Genomic DNA, 14,049 nt, shown 5'->3' with positions numbered 1-14,049 from the left:
CATGTGTGTTATTTCTCCACCTTAGACACTTGTTGGATTCCCTCACACATCCTTTCTTTCTCCTTCCCTGCTACATCCTTCCCTGATGCTCCTTCTGTTCTACAACTACCTTGAGCTAAGAAGAGTCCATTCAGAGTTTGACCCTCATTCTCAACTGGGAATTCAAGAAGCCAGGGAAAATGCGAGCACGGGCTTGAGTAGAAGGACCGTCATGTTCACAGTTAGTCTGCCGCTCCCCACTCCCTTTATAACGATGCTGCAAGATAAATTTCAGGCTTGACAGGGATACACAGAACCCGACGTGCAAAAGAAAATCAAATCCTCATTATTGACATTGATCTCTGTGCCGATATTTACGAAGCTGGACACTACAAATGCTTTTGAAGATAGCAGTCCTTGCCAAGCTTTAAGAGCCTGTCCTATTTTGGATGAGATGACTTCATTTGTGATAAAGTGTGAAAAAGAATTGTAGAATTGTTAGGACACAAATGAGGTCACTTGACCTATTGTGACTTTGCCGGATCCTAGCAGAGCAATTCTGTCAGTCCCATCCCTCCACTTTTGCCCCATACTCCCGCCAATTATTTTCTCTAAAGTTCATTTCCAATTTCCAAGTGCTGATTGATTCTGTTTCAATCACCCCTACAGACAGTGAATTTCAGATTATATCTGAAAAAAAAAGATTTTTCTTCCCCAAAAAACTTTGCCCAAAATTTTAAGTCCTAAAACATCCCTGAACATGGAACATAGAACAGTATGCGTTGTCATCTCACTATGTATGTGCCAACCATGATGCCAATCTAATTCCATCAGCCTGCAGATGATCTGTATCCCTCTATTCCCTGCCTGTTCATGTGTCTGTCTAAATTCCTTTTAAATATTGCTATCAGATCTGCTTCTCCATCTCTCCCGGTGGTACATTGCAGGCACCTACCGCCCTCTGTGTAAAAAACTTGCTTTGCAAATCTCCTTAAACCTACGCCTTCCAGTATTTGACTTTTCCACCCTGGCAAAAAAGACTTACCCAAGTTTTGAACTGTGAAGTGTGCCAACTCTGTGCCCTAAATGTAGGGCAGCTGAACTGACAGATGTTGCTAAGCATCTAATTCTTGCTGCCTGTTGCTTGAGAATAATTAGAGTTGTGCTTATATGTGGCCCTTCACGACCTTAGCGCATCTGAAAGTACTTTACGGGTAATGTGGTGTTCTTGAGGAAATGGGGAAGTCAATTTTCAGACTGCACATCTAATTATCATCTGATTAGTGATATAAAAACAGAAAATACTCTACAGGTCAGGCAGCATCTGTGCAGAGAGAAACAGAGTTGACATTTCAGGGGTTGATGATCTTTGAGAAAGTTCCACTGCTGCCTGTTTTCAGCATTTTCAATTTTTATTGCAGATTTCCAGCATCCGCAACATCTTTCCATTTTTCGTTATGATTACTAATGCCACCTTCAGGTAGTAAGTGCCAAAACACTTCACATGAGCTTTATCAAATGAGTCACTAAGCAACATGGAAAGATATTAAAGTCGGTGGCCAAAAGCCATGTAAGGAGAGATACGGGGATGAAATTCGAGAGTTGAAATGAGTAAGTGAAAATTCTCCTCTTTATCTTCAAAATAATACCACTGGATCTTTTGCAACCACCTCATCTTCAAGTAAACATCTCAAGCAAAAGACGCAGCAATTGAATGCTACAGAAGGTAGTGTTGGTGCCTCATTTTTCTAGAGACATGGGTTTGATTCCGACTTTGGGTGCTAACTGAGTAGAGTGACTGTGAGTTTCCCCCAGCTGTTCTGCTTTCCTCACACACCCAAAGACACGCTGGTTGATAGGTTAATTAGTTACTTGAAATCACCCCTAGTGTAGATGGGAGGTAGGAGAAACAGGGCAGAGTTTTTGAGTACATGAGAGACAGTGGTTACAGGGAAATGAGCAGGTGATGGGGTTGATGGGATTGCTCTGAAAGCCATCATAGATTCAATGAGCTGAATGGCCTCCTTCTATGTTGTGAGAAATATGAGAATAGGTCTTTTAGCAGTGCAGAATTCACACAGTACTATGCTGAACTGACTGTCTACATTATGCATTTAAGTTTCTGGAGTGTATTTTAGCCATTAATCTAACTCAGAGGCGAGTATGCTACCACCTTAATCTGTAAAAGTAAATGTCAGAATGTAAAAAGCCCCAGTCTGTTCCAGTACATCCATTTTCACAAGTGGTGACTCTAAGCAATTTGTCAAGATGTTTGCTTAATCTAAGGAGGTGTCAGACCAGGATTGCAATTAACCAATTATTTAGAATTCAGTTTGAGTGAAAATTGAGAAACTGCAGGTACTGGAAATCTCAAATAAAAATAGAAAATGCTGGCAATATTCAGTAGATGAGTCAGCATTTGTGGAAAGAGAAATGGAATTAACATTTCAGATTGAGAAACCTTCATCAGAACTGGAAAATAGAGAGAACAAATTGAATTACAGAGATGATATGGAAGGAATGGATATCTTGATTAGGTGGGGCCAGAATTACCATGATGATAAGTTGTTGATGGCATCTGGTTGGTAGATAATGAGGCCAGTTACAGTGAGTGGAAGCAAACAAAGGAGCATGTAAAAGCAGTGAAATGTAGGTCAGAGCTGTAGGAAATGTTCAGCAGATCAGGCAGTGTCAGTGGAGAGGGAAAAAAAATGTTATTATCACAGATGGATAACCTACAGCAGAACTGATTCAGAGAAAATGATTCATCTGAACTTGTTGAATTCAATTGAGTCCGTAAGGCTGCAACATGTCCAAGCAGAGGATGAGATGGTGTTCCTCAAGCTCATATTGGAACAGTGCAGGTAACCAAAGTCAGAAAGGTCAAAGTGGGAGTGGGATGGAGAATTAAAGTGACAGGCATATGGAAGATCAGGGTCATCCTGGCAGAGTGAATGCAGTGCTCCTCAAAGTGATACCCAATCTGTATTTGGTTTCTCCAATGTAGAGGAGACCACATCCTGTGAGTTGAATGCAGTAGACTTGATTGAAGACATATGAGACTGCAGACGCTGGAATCTGGAGCAACGAACAATCTTCTGGACGAACTCAGTGGGTCAAGCAGCATCTGTGGGAGGAAAGGAATTGTTGACATTTCAGGTCGAAACCCTGCCTCAGGACTTCTTCACTGAAAGGATTGCTTGGGTGTCTGGATGGTGGGAAGGGACAAGAGCAGTTGCATCTCCAACATTTGAGTGGAAAAGTGTCAAGACAAGGAGAGTGAGTTCAGCCTGAAGTTTGCAAAATGGATTTTCTTTGATATATGCTGAAGAGTCCCATGTGTATAAAAGTGCATTCAATCCTAGTAATCATTTTTCCTTTTCACTTACTATTGTGAACACTGAAATAATATCTGAAAAGTCCTGGAGAGAATGTGGGAGCACAACTCTGCATGAAGATTGTTTTTGGTGTTGGAGTCACAATACTGGTATCAGTATGAGGAATGAGCGCCAGTGTGCAGGCAATAGGAGGTCTTCAAGTATAAAAGCAAAATTTTCAAAAAGGTCACAGACCTCCCTCTGGGATGTGAAGACATTCATCTGCCTTCAGATATGTCCCACCAGGTGAGATTTCCACTGAAACAGGAAAGGGAAGGACAACTGTAAAGCAACTCGCACGTCAGCAAGAATTTCAAGCATCCTGTTCCATTGAAGGAAGTCCTGCTGTGTTGCCATACTGTAAGATGCTCTTCGCATTATTCGTCTATCGAGCTGAAAAACAAAACCTTTCATACTTTACATTTTAATCTAGATCAAGTTAATGCTTTGAAACATGGAGCGCACAGGGGAAGAAGCATGAATGTAAAAACAAGAGGGTCAAGTCAAGTCAGTTTTATTGTCATATGCACAAGTACAGTGAGGTACAGGTACAATGAAAAACTTGCTTACAGCAGCATCACAGACATGTAGGTTGAGACAACACACAGAACATTAATTGCTCTGGGGAGGGCTGTGAATGTTGACTGCAGTGAATGGTAAATGATGACTGAAGTGAATGGTAAATGATGAAGAGGCCTGACTGGAGAAAGGAGGAGCCTGTCAGGGGGAGAGTTATGAATGTGAAAGGAGGAAGAGCTGTCAGGGAGGACCATGAATGTTAAAAGTGGATAGAGCCCAGGCTTTCAGTCTGCTGCACTCACTCCATTATGCCCTAGAAAAACCTGGCCACCTCCATCTCTTTGAAGGTGTGAGGATAAAATGGACCAAATGACAGAATATGGTCCCCAATATCCTATAAGAATTCAACACTACCAAGGTTATAAATGAGATGTGTATGTTTCTCTTGATCCACCACCATAATGTCAGCTGGAGTAGTACTTATTTTGCGAGTGGGGACTCTGTCAATAATATGGCATCGAACCGGAGGAAACTCCCAGCAAGGACTGAATTTATTCACTCACCAAGCCAAGATTCATTGACATAGAATAAACAAAATAGAAAAAGGAAATGGATACATGAAATGAAACACACATCCACCAATTGCGTTATGACCACCATAACTGTCTCTTAAAAGCTGTACTGATAAACTGTCTCCTCCCTCAGCCAAGGAATGATGTACAGCACAGTGCTGAGGGAAACGGTAAAGATGACAGCATCTATTTTAAAAAGATTTTTTTTTCATTTCTTCATTAAGAACAGGTTTGAACATGTGGCAATTGAAATAATCCTGCCTCTTTTAGTTTTTGTAAAAAGCTACGGGATGATATTAAGCCTCTAGTTCATCACTGGAAAGGGGATGGAGTAGTTGCCCTATTTATTGTCACTCCATTCCAATATCTTAATTGTGGTGACTTTTTTGCTAGTAGATATAGGGACACTGGAAGGGATAACACAAACAGCTTACAACACACCAAAATCATTCCTGAACACCAACTGTCCCACCTTGGGCCAGAAGGACTTGCCTCCTCAATAATCCTCCCTAACCTCTAGGGTTACCAACCTCCCAGAAGTCATAGTGTCAGGCAGCATGGAAACAGGCCCTTCGGCCCAACTCATCCATGCATTGAAGGTTAATCTCCAGGACATCACTGCAAGCAAATCCCAGGAGAAGCAGCTGTGGAGAAACCAGGAATACACCACACCATATTTGGGAACCTGCTAAACCCCACCTCCCTACCACCTTTGTCTTTCTTTGTAACATTGTCACTTAAGATGCAGCCTCAAGGTGAAAGCAAGAGGAAAACAGAGTATGCTGGAAATACTCAGCAGGTCAGGCAGCATATGTGGAGAGAGAAGTAGGTAACATTTCACATCAATGACTTTTCATCTCTGTCCACAGATGCTGCCTGACCTGCTGAGTATTTCCAGAATTCCCTGTTTTTATTTCAGATTTCAGACAACTGCTGGCTTTTGTTTTTCAAAAGGTGCATTCACTTTCCTGAAACGGCCCTTTTAATTATTTGATGCTGAAAATTCCGGGCAGTTACAGGGAATTGATTTGCAGGTTGTTTACTTGGCTCAAGATTCATCCTTGGTCAGTAGCTGCAAACATGGGATAAAATTTTAGCTGTGCTCAGTACTCCTCTTCCTGTGGTTCTATGGCTTGAATGGCACCAAATTTCAGAAGCAAGGTGTGGATATATGGAACAAGCTGCCAGAGGAAGTGGTAGAAGCAGGTACAATTGCAACTTAAAAAGACATACAGACGAGTACATGGAAATGAAAGGTTGAGAGGGATATGGGACAAATGCCGGCACATGTGACTAGCTCAGGTAGGCAACTCGGTCAGCATGGATGAGTGGGGCTGAAGGGCCTATTTCCCTGCTATATAACTCTATGATTCTATGACTCTATGTAACTGCGACTACATTGCATATTTACTAACCAAGGACACGCTTCTGGGCATTTTCAAGTAGCAGCATAAGTTAGTATTGATACCACTTCCATGACAGGTTTGTTTTGAGCCTCCCTGGAAGTAATACAGATACAGAAATCCAATTGTTTAATATAATGGCCTGCCTTTGGTCAGCACTATTGAACTTTCCTCTATGCTTTCTCTGCCTCCAGTTATTTTTTTCCATAGCTATGAAGCACTTTGGGAAGTTTTATTTAATTACAAACACAATCAAAGACCTTGTGGGTTTTTTTTGTAGAAATGGGGGAGTTCAATTATTCAGATATTATCCAACAAAATGCACTGTATGCATTCAAACCTGCCTTGGAAACAACCTGCCCCATAGCAACAAAATAAAATCTAATACCCAATTGCAGGGATGATTCAGCTTCAACCTACACAGCAGTTGTTATGGTTACAAGTCACTATATTTTTAATCTTTTCAGCCTAGTTATAAATGCATCGCTTCTCTGATGTTGACTGCCTAACCTGTTTATATTTTATACATAAACCTGTAATCCCTGACCTTTTATTGAAATTACTTAGTGGAATTCAAATTTTAAAGTAAACACAAAAAAAATTAATTAAAGCCTTTGTTATTCTGAGTGTAAAAGTCCAATGAACAAGCAAATCCTTCTGCTGTTGCTTGTGGTACTGAGCCTGCACTTGGAGCGCAGGTCTGTCTGTCACCCAGGGCAGGGCTGAGAATGATGCTGGTCGGATCCTGGGTCTCAGTGAGAGTGGTGGTGCAGGGCTCATTGGCTGGTCAAGCTTAAATCTGGATGCAATTGTATCAGCTCTGTAGATAGCGAGTTTAAGAAAAGACTCGTAACTGGCTTGGGAGTGGGAAGGCTGAATTCAGGACCCATAATTCTGCAGGGAGGTTTGCATCTATATAGCACCTTTTACATCCCTTTATACCTCATGGCAGCTTGTAGTTAAAAAAAACTGCTAGACGAACTCAGTGGGTTCAGCAGCATCTGTGGGGTGGGGGGAAGAATCGTCGACATTTCAGGTCGAGACCCTGCATCAGGACTACAATGCATTTCACTGTCTTTTGATGTACATGTGACTAATAAAGATATCTTATCTGATCTCTTATTTCCCTTCATTTACACCCCCCCCCCCCCCCACCTCCACAGATACCATTTGACCTACTGAGTTCCTCTGGCAGTTTGTTTTCTCCTCCAGTTTCCAGCATCTGCAGTCTCTTGTGTGCGTCATTAACAAAAGAACTTTTTAAGTTTAATGATTGTTACATGAAGGAAATGTTATAATCAACTTGCTCACAGCAAGTTCTCACAAGCAACAATGTTGCTGTGAGTTATGGGGAGGGATTAGATCAGCTGTGTCTGTTTTACCTGGAGTGAAAGAGGCTGAGGGGTGATCTGATTAAGGTACATCAAATTATAGGAGACATAGGTAGGGCAGATAGTCAGAATCTTTTTGCTATGGTAGGGGTATCAAAAAACAGAGGGCATGGATTTAAGGTGAGAGGAGGGGTTTTTAAAAGGGATTTGAGGTGAAAGATTTTTTTCAGAGAATTTGAGGGGTAAGTTTTTTTTACACACACTCGTTGCCAGAGGAGATGGTAACTTCAGATACAATCACTATGCTTTAGAGGCATTTAGACAAGACATAGAAGGCTATGGAGCTCAGGTGGGCAATCGCAATTCGTGCTGATTGGCAAAAAGTTCAGCATGGAAGTGATGGACCGAAGGGCCCATTTGTGAGCTCTACAACTCTGTAACTACGATTGATAATTTACAATGACTCCTCCGACAGTGTGGTGCTCTATTTGTATTGTACTGTCATGTACTCTCTCACTTCGTCATCTCCCACCATCATTTCTGTTTATTCCCCATAATCCCCTCATCACATCCCCTCGCCCCCAAACATTTCTCCCTTATCTTATTTCTTCACCATTGTCATGTCACAATCATTCCCCTCCACATCATTACCCCACAACCCCTTCTCCAATCCCCATTCTCTGCCATTAACCCCCACTATCCTGTCCACACACCATCTTATTGATCCCCCTCAGGACCCGCATATCATCTTCACTCTCATCCCTCTATTTCATCCTCCCCCCTCTGACAGAGTTCGACAGAATTTTCTTTATCAGAGAACAGGATATAAGGTGCATGGCCCCTTCCCACTGCCCTCACCACCCTCAAATTCTTCCCCTCTTCTCCCAAATCCTAGTCACTTCCTGACCCTCAATCCCTCCCCAACCCTCAAACTCCTCTCCCCATCTCCAATCCTCAAACCCCACCCCACTTTCATGACTCTGTCCCCACCCTCAAACCCCTCCCTCCAGCCTCAAACCCCCCTCCCTACTCCTCAAACCCCTCCCCTCAAACCCTCCCTCCCTCAAACCTCAAAACCCCCTCTTCACATGCACCCTCATACCCCACTCCCTCACACTCAAACCCAACCCTCAACCCCTCCCTCACACCCAAACCCCCCTCCCTCACTCAAACCCAACCCTCAACCCCTCCCTCACCCTCAAACCCCCCTCCCTCACACTCACACCGAACCCTCAACCCCCCTCACCCCCAAACCCCCCTCCCACACACAAACCCAACCCTCAACCCCCCCTCACACCCAAACCCCCCTCCCTCACCCTCAAACCCCCCTCCCACACACAAACCCAACCCTCAACCCCCCCTCACACCCAAACCCCCCTCCCTCACCCTCAAACCCCCCTCCCACACACAAACCCAACCCTCAACCCCCCCTCACACCCAAACTCCCCTCCCTCACCCTCACTCTCACCCTCAAACCCCCTCCCTCACCCTCAAACCCAACCCTCAACTCCCCCTCCCCTCCAGCGTGAACTCCGCGCCGGCAGTAACCGGAAGTTACGCGCGGTGCTTCGGGAAGTGACGGGGAGATTTCAAACCGCCCGGCGGCAGCGCTCGACCCGCTGAGTGACGGGGAGAGAGGGAAGGACGGAGGAGAAGGGCCGAGCGGACGGAGGTGAGGAGACGGAGTCAGGTCGGCAAATTTCTTTCTCTAGGGAATGGTCGTGAGGTGCATGGTCCCTCGCTCTCGCCTCCACCCCTCCTCCCCTCGCCCCCACCCCCTCCTGCCCCTACACCCTCCCCTCGCCCCCACCCCCTCCTCTCCTCGCCCCCACCCTCTCCTTGCCCCTACCCCTTCCTCCCCTCGCCCCCACCCCCTCCTGCCCGTCCCCTCGCCCCCACCCCCTCCTCCCCTCGCCCCCACCCCCTCCTGCCCGTCCCCTCCTCCCCTCGCCCCCTCCTGCTCCTGCACCCTCCCCTCGCCCCCACTTCCTCCTCCCCTACACCTACCCTTCACCACCACCCCTCCTGCCCCCACACCCTCCTGCCCTCGCCCCCACCCTCTCCCCTGCCTCCACCCCCTCCTGCCCCTACACCCTGCCCTCGCCCCCACTTCCTCCTCCCTTACACCCACCCCTCACCACCCACCTGCCCTACACCCCCCACCCCCTGCCCTCGCCCCTACTTCCTCCTGCCCCAACCCCCTCCTGCCCCTTTCCCCTCCTCCCCTCACCCCCACACCCTACTGCTCCTACACCCTCCCTTTGCCCCTACCCCTGACCCCAGCCCCTCCTGCCCCTACACCCTGCCCTTGCCCCCTTCCTCTCCTGCCTTTATCCCCAACCCCCCCTCCACCCCCCACCCTCACTACCTTCCCCTTACCCCTCTCCCCTGCTCGTGAACATCAGGCAGTTGTGGCAGGATTTGTATCCAGGGACTTTTTGCACAGTAAGTTGGAATATTGGGCTCCTCAAGTTTGTGGCTGATTTTGTACCTCAAGTCCATTTTCCAGCCTGATCTCCCTGCATCTCTCCTTCTAAGGGCTGTGGATGCTCAGTCAATGAGTAAGTTGACCTTACTCCACATGTGCCCTGTGTCAAAAACTCTTATCAATCTCAGCCTTGAATCTTGGATATCCACAGCCCTGTGTGTGGTGGAAGAGAATTCCAAAGATCTGTAACCATCTGAGTGAAGGACTTTCTCCTCATCTTGACTCTTGGAGGCCCATGAGATTGTGATTCCTTTGTTCTCGACAAACTGCTCATCTAGAAACTGTTGCACCAAGCTGCTTGAAAGTACAGTAATGTAGTGATTAAGTAACTGGACGATTGGTCCAGAAGCCCAAGTGCAATTTCCCCCATGCCAACCGGAAAATTTAAATTCAATTGATTCTATCAATCTGGAATTAGAATGCAAATGTTTAAGATAACCATCAAACTACCCAATTGTTATAAAAGTAGATCTGGTTCACTAATGCTCTTCAGGCAAAGTAATCTGGCAAACCTACCCAATCTGGTTTGGTTGTGACACTAGGCCCACAAAGGTCTTTGACACATAACTGTCCTTAGTGCAACTCTGGATTGATAATGAATTCCAGCTTTGCCAGTAATGTCCATATACACTGGAAAGAATTTTAAAAGAAGTTTGTGTGAGATTGCCTCTCGTTCTTCTCATGTCTTGTGAGATTGGACTGGCCAGGCACTCTCCCTCTCCCAACTGCAGCAACTAATCTGTTTTACATTCCAGGAAAGGCATAAACCCTTCCTTGGGGAAGGAGAACAAATGGCTTGTTACTTCAGCCATAATGAGACCTTAAATACTAAGTGCATCTCTCCTTGCAAATTGCACTATAACATTAAACAGTGCAACCTATTCACAAGCAGTGTTGTGCTGCTAAGCCCAATGCGCACTGAATGCAGGTGATGCATTGATTTACAATTTTTCTTTTGGGGGGGGCCATCTATGCAATACTGGCATACCCTTAGAACCTTACGTTCATCCTCTGAGAGAAGTAGGAGCAACAAAAGTGCTATTATGACATGAAACGTAAATGTTTTGCAGCAACTGGGACACGAGACCAGTTTCAATTCCCAAGCTGTATAGTCCTCTTCGTCACGAGGAAAATTCTTGGAAGGACAGGATTGTTCAGAGGGTCAGATATCGGAATCAGATCTAATATCACTGACTTAGATGACATGAAATTTGTTGTTTTGTGGCAGCAGTGCAGTGCAAAGACATAAAATTACTATAAATTACAAAAATAAATAAATCGTGCAAAAAAAGAATAAAAAGATAGTGTTCGTGGGCCATTCAGAAATCTGATGGCCGAGGGGAAGAAGCTGTTTCTGAATCATTGTGTGTGGGTCGTCAGGCTCCTGTACCTCCTCCCCGATGGTAGAAGAGGGCATGTCTTGGATGGTGAGGGTCCTTAGTGATGGATGCCACTTTCTTGAGGCATCGCCTCTTGAAGATGTCCTCGATGGTGGGGAGGGTTGTGCCCGTGATGGAGCTGGCTGACTGTACAACCTTCTGCAGCCTCTTGCGATCCTGTGCTTTGGAGCCTCCATACCAGGCTGTGATGCAGCCCGTCAGAATGCTCTCCACTGTACATCTAAAGAAATTCGTAAGAGTCTTTGGTGACATGCCAAATCTCCTCAAACTCCTAACAAAATAGGAGTTGCTGGTGTGCCTTCTTCGTGATTGCATCAATGTGTTGAGCCCAAGATAGATCCTCTGAGATATTGATTATATCCTCATTCTAATAGCTTGTACCATCAGATTCCCAAAATTTCCCTTATTCCACTGATGTGCAATCTGCTTAAAAGTAATTTGTGAATTAGTTGTTGCTTGCGAAAATGAGAATAATTTTGTCAACTAGGCGTAAGCATAAATGTATAAAACAATTTGATATAAGATCATTATGTTTTTGTACCAAATGAGTCATGTGGGTTACCTTCAGTCTGTGACCTCTTGTCCACCTAAGACACATTTTTTTGTCTTTTTAAACTGACAGAGTCGGACCACAGCCATTGCTGTTGAAATCGCAAAGGCAGAGGGGAGCATGCCAATTCGCGCCTATTGTACAATTTGTTCTGATTACTTTGATAATTTCAAGGATGTGGCAGCCATTCATTGTGGACACACTTTTCACAGCGAGTGGTGAGTACTGAAAAAACAATTGTTTTTATGTGTTGGTTTTGAGATAAGCAGGCAGAAACTAGCCCTTGAAATGAGGATACATATCATTTTACAATCTGCATTACTCACCTTGATAAGTTAGATTCCACAGAGAATTGGTGCTATTATTTAAACACAGTTTCTATTCACAACTTTGTGCCATCCACTGAGCTGAATGAAGGTCAATTGTACATCTGGGTGCACAAACATACAGTTAACATTGTCAAGTCAGAAACGAAATGCTGGAGGAACTCAGCAAGTCAGACAGCATCTGTGGAGGAAAATGGACAGTCGATCCGAAATGTCAACTGCCCATTTCCCTCCACAGATGCTGCCTGACCCATTGAGTTCCTCCAGCATTTTGTTTGCAGATGCTGGAATCTGGGGCAACAGTCTCTTGTTTCTCTAACTTACATTGTCAGGATAGTTTAAAGAGCAGTGAAATGTGAAAGAGACCACACCAAGTTCTTCCATTCTAAGTGAGGAATTAGTAAGGCTTCCTGATTGACTTTGTATGTTCGGTATGCAAACAATGCAAATGCTGACACGGTGGTTAATGCAAGCAGCACCAATGGGGATCCATGTAATAGAGAAACAATACAACATATGCTTCATTTGCCTTAGGATCTCAGGACTGGGAGAATCTCCGCCAGCTTTGCAGTTCAGATTGTTCATCGTTATAGATCTGATGGAAAATACCCTTGTGTAAGTGGAAATGGTCAAGTTTGGGTCTGTATGGGGATCCAGTATTAGCACTTCAATGGTATGTTAATAAAGTGAAATGAGATTTCAATGGAGCAAGTAAGGCATTTGACAAGGTTCCACATGGTAGGCTTCTTCAGAAGGTCAGAGGGCATGGGATCCAGGGAAGCTTGGCCATGTGGATTCAGAATTGGCTTGCCTGTAGAAAGCAGAGGGTTGTGGTGGACGGAGTGCATTCAGATTGGAGGGCTGTGACTAGCGGTGTCCCATAAGGATCAGTTCTGGGACCTCTGCTTTTCATGATTTTTATTAATGACTTGGATGAGGGGGTAGAAGGGTGGGTTGGCAAGTTTGCAGATGACACAAAAGTTGGTGGTGTTGTGGATAGTATAGAGGCTGTCAAAGATTGCAGAGGGACATTGATAGGATGCAGAGCTGGGCTGAGAAGTGGCATTTGGAGTTCAATCCAGAGAAGTGTGAGGTGGTACACTTTGGAAGGACAAACTCCAAGGCAGAGTACAAAGTTAATGGCAGCATTCTTGGTAGTGTGGAAAAGCAGAGGGATCAGGGGGTTCATATCCACAGATCCCTGAAAGTTGCCTCACAGGTGGATAGGGTAGTTAAGAAAGCTTATGGGGTGTTAGCTCTCCTAAGTTGAGGGATCGAGTTTAAGAGCTACGAGGTAATGATGCAGCTCTATAAAACTCTGGTTAGACCACACTTTAGAGTACTGTGTCCAGTTCTGGTCGCCTCATTATAGGAAGGATGTGGAGGCATTGGAAAGGGTGCAGAGGAGATTTACCAGGATGTTGCCTGGTTTAGAGAGTATGCATTATGAGGAGAGACTAAGGGAGCTAGGGCTTTACTTTTTGGTGAGAAGGACAATGAGAGGAGACATGATAGAGGTGTACAAAACATTAAGAAGAATAGACAGAGTGGACAGCCAGCGCCTCTTTCCCAGGGCACCAATGCTCAATACAAGAGGGCATGGCTTTAAAATAATAGGTGGGAAGGGAGATATCAGAGGAAGGTTTTTTACCCAGAGAGTGGTTGGGGCATGGAATGTGCTGCCTGGGGCAGTGGTGGAGGCAGGTGCATTGGTCAAATTCAAGAGGTTACTAGATAAGCATATGGAGGAGTTTAAAATAGAGGGATATGTGGGAGGAAGGGGTTAGAAAGTCTTAGGCGAGGTTTAAAGGTCGGCACAACGTTGTGGGGCCAAAGGTCTTCTTTTGTGCTGTACTGTTCTATGTTCTAAGTGCACAGCTGAGCTGATTGGCCTGTTTCTGAATCATAAAATTCTATATAATTGCTTTTGTAAGTGCTGAAGCTTTCTAGACATTTTCATGAATGTACACTGTGTTTAATGCAGTGTGTATAATGTTTTGAGGGAGTGGTCTTGTATTTCTCATATGATGCAGTGTATTGGAGCACCAGTGCATAGTACTGTGGTGAAAAGCTGATTTGATTTCCATCAGTCTGCAATGTTCCC

At 44.9% G+C, this 14,049-nt stretch overlaps 1 protein-coding gene across 4 annotated transcripts in view; it reads left to right on the top strand.

Annotated features, from left to right (window-relative positions):
* Positions 1-8,715: 8,715 nt before the first annotated feature.
* Positions 8,716-14,049, top strand: part of traip (TRAF-interacting protein) — a 37,775-nt gene continuing 32,441 nt past the window's right edge. The window contains exons 1-3 of one of the 4 annotated variants that reach the window (XM_052018015.1): positions 8,757-8,871; positions 11,692-11,837; positions 12,480-12,560. In XM_052018015.1, coding sequence (XP_051873975.1) covers positions 11,740-11,837; positions 12,480-12,560 — 179 coding nt within the window. In that variant the 5' untranslated portion in view covers positions 8,757-8,871; positions 11,692-11,739. Of the gene's footprint in view, positions 8,872-11,691; positions 11,838-12,479; positions 12,561-14,049 lie in introns of all 4 variants that reach the window. The other 3 variants (XM_052018016.1, XM_052018017.1, XM_052018018.1) reach the window with 3 other exon arrangements.

The sequence above is a fragment of the Pristis pectinata genome, chromosome 6 (assembly GCF_009764475.1).
Source record: "Pristis pectinata isolate sPriPec2 chromosome 6, sPriPec2.1.pri, whole genome shotgun sequence".
In the NCBI taxonomy this organism is placed as follows: Eukaryota; Metazoa; Chordata; class Chondrichthyes; order Rhinopristiformes; family Pristidae; genus Pristis; species Pristis pectinata.
The sequence above is the reverse complement of the archived record's forward strand: the minus strand, read 5'-3'. Positions and strand labels throughout refer to the sequence as shown.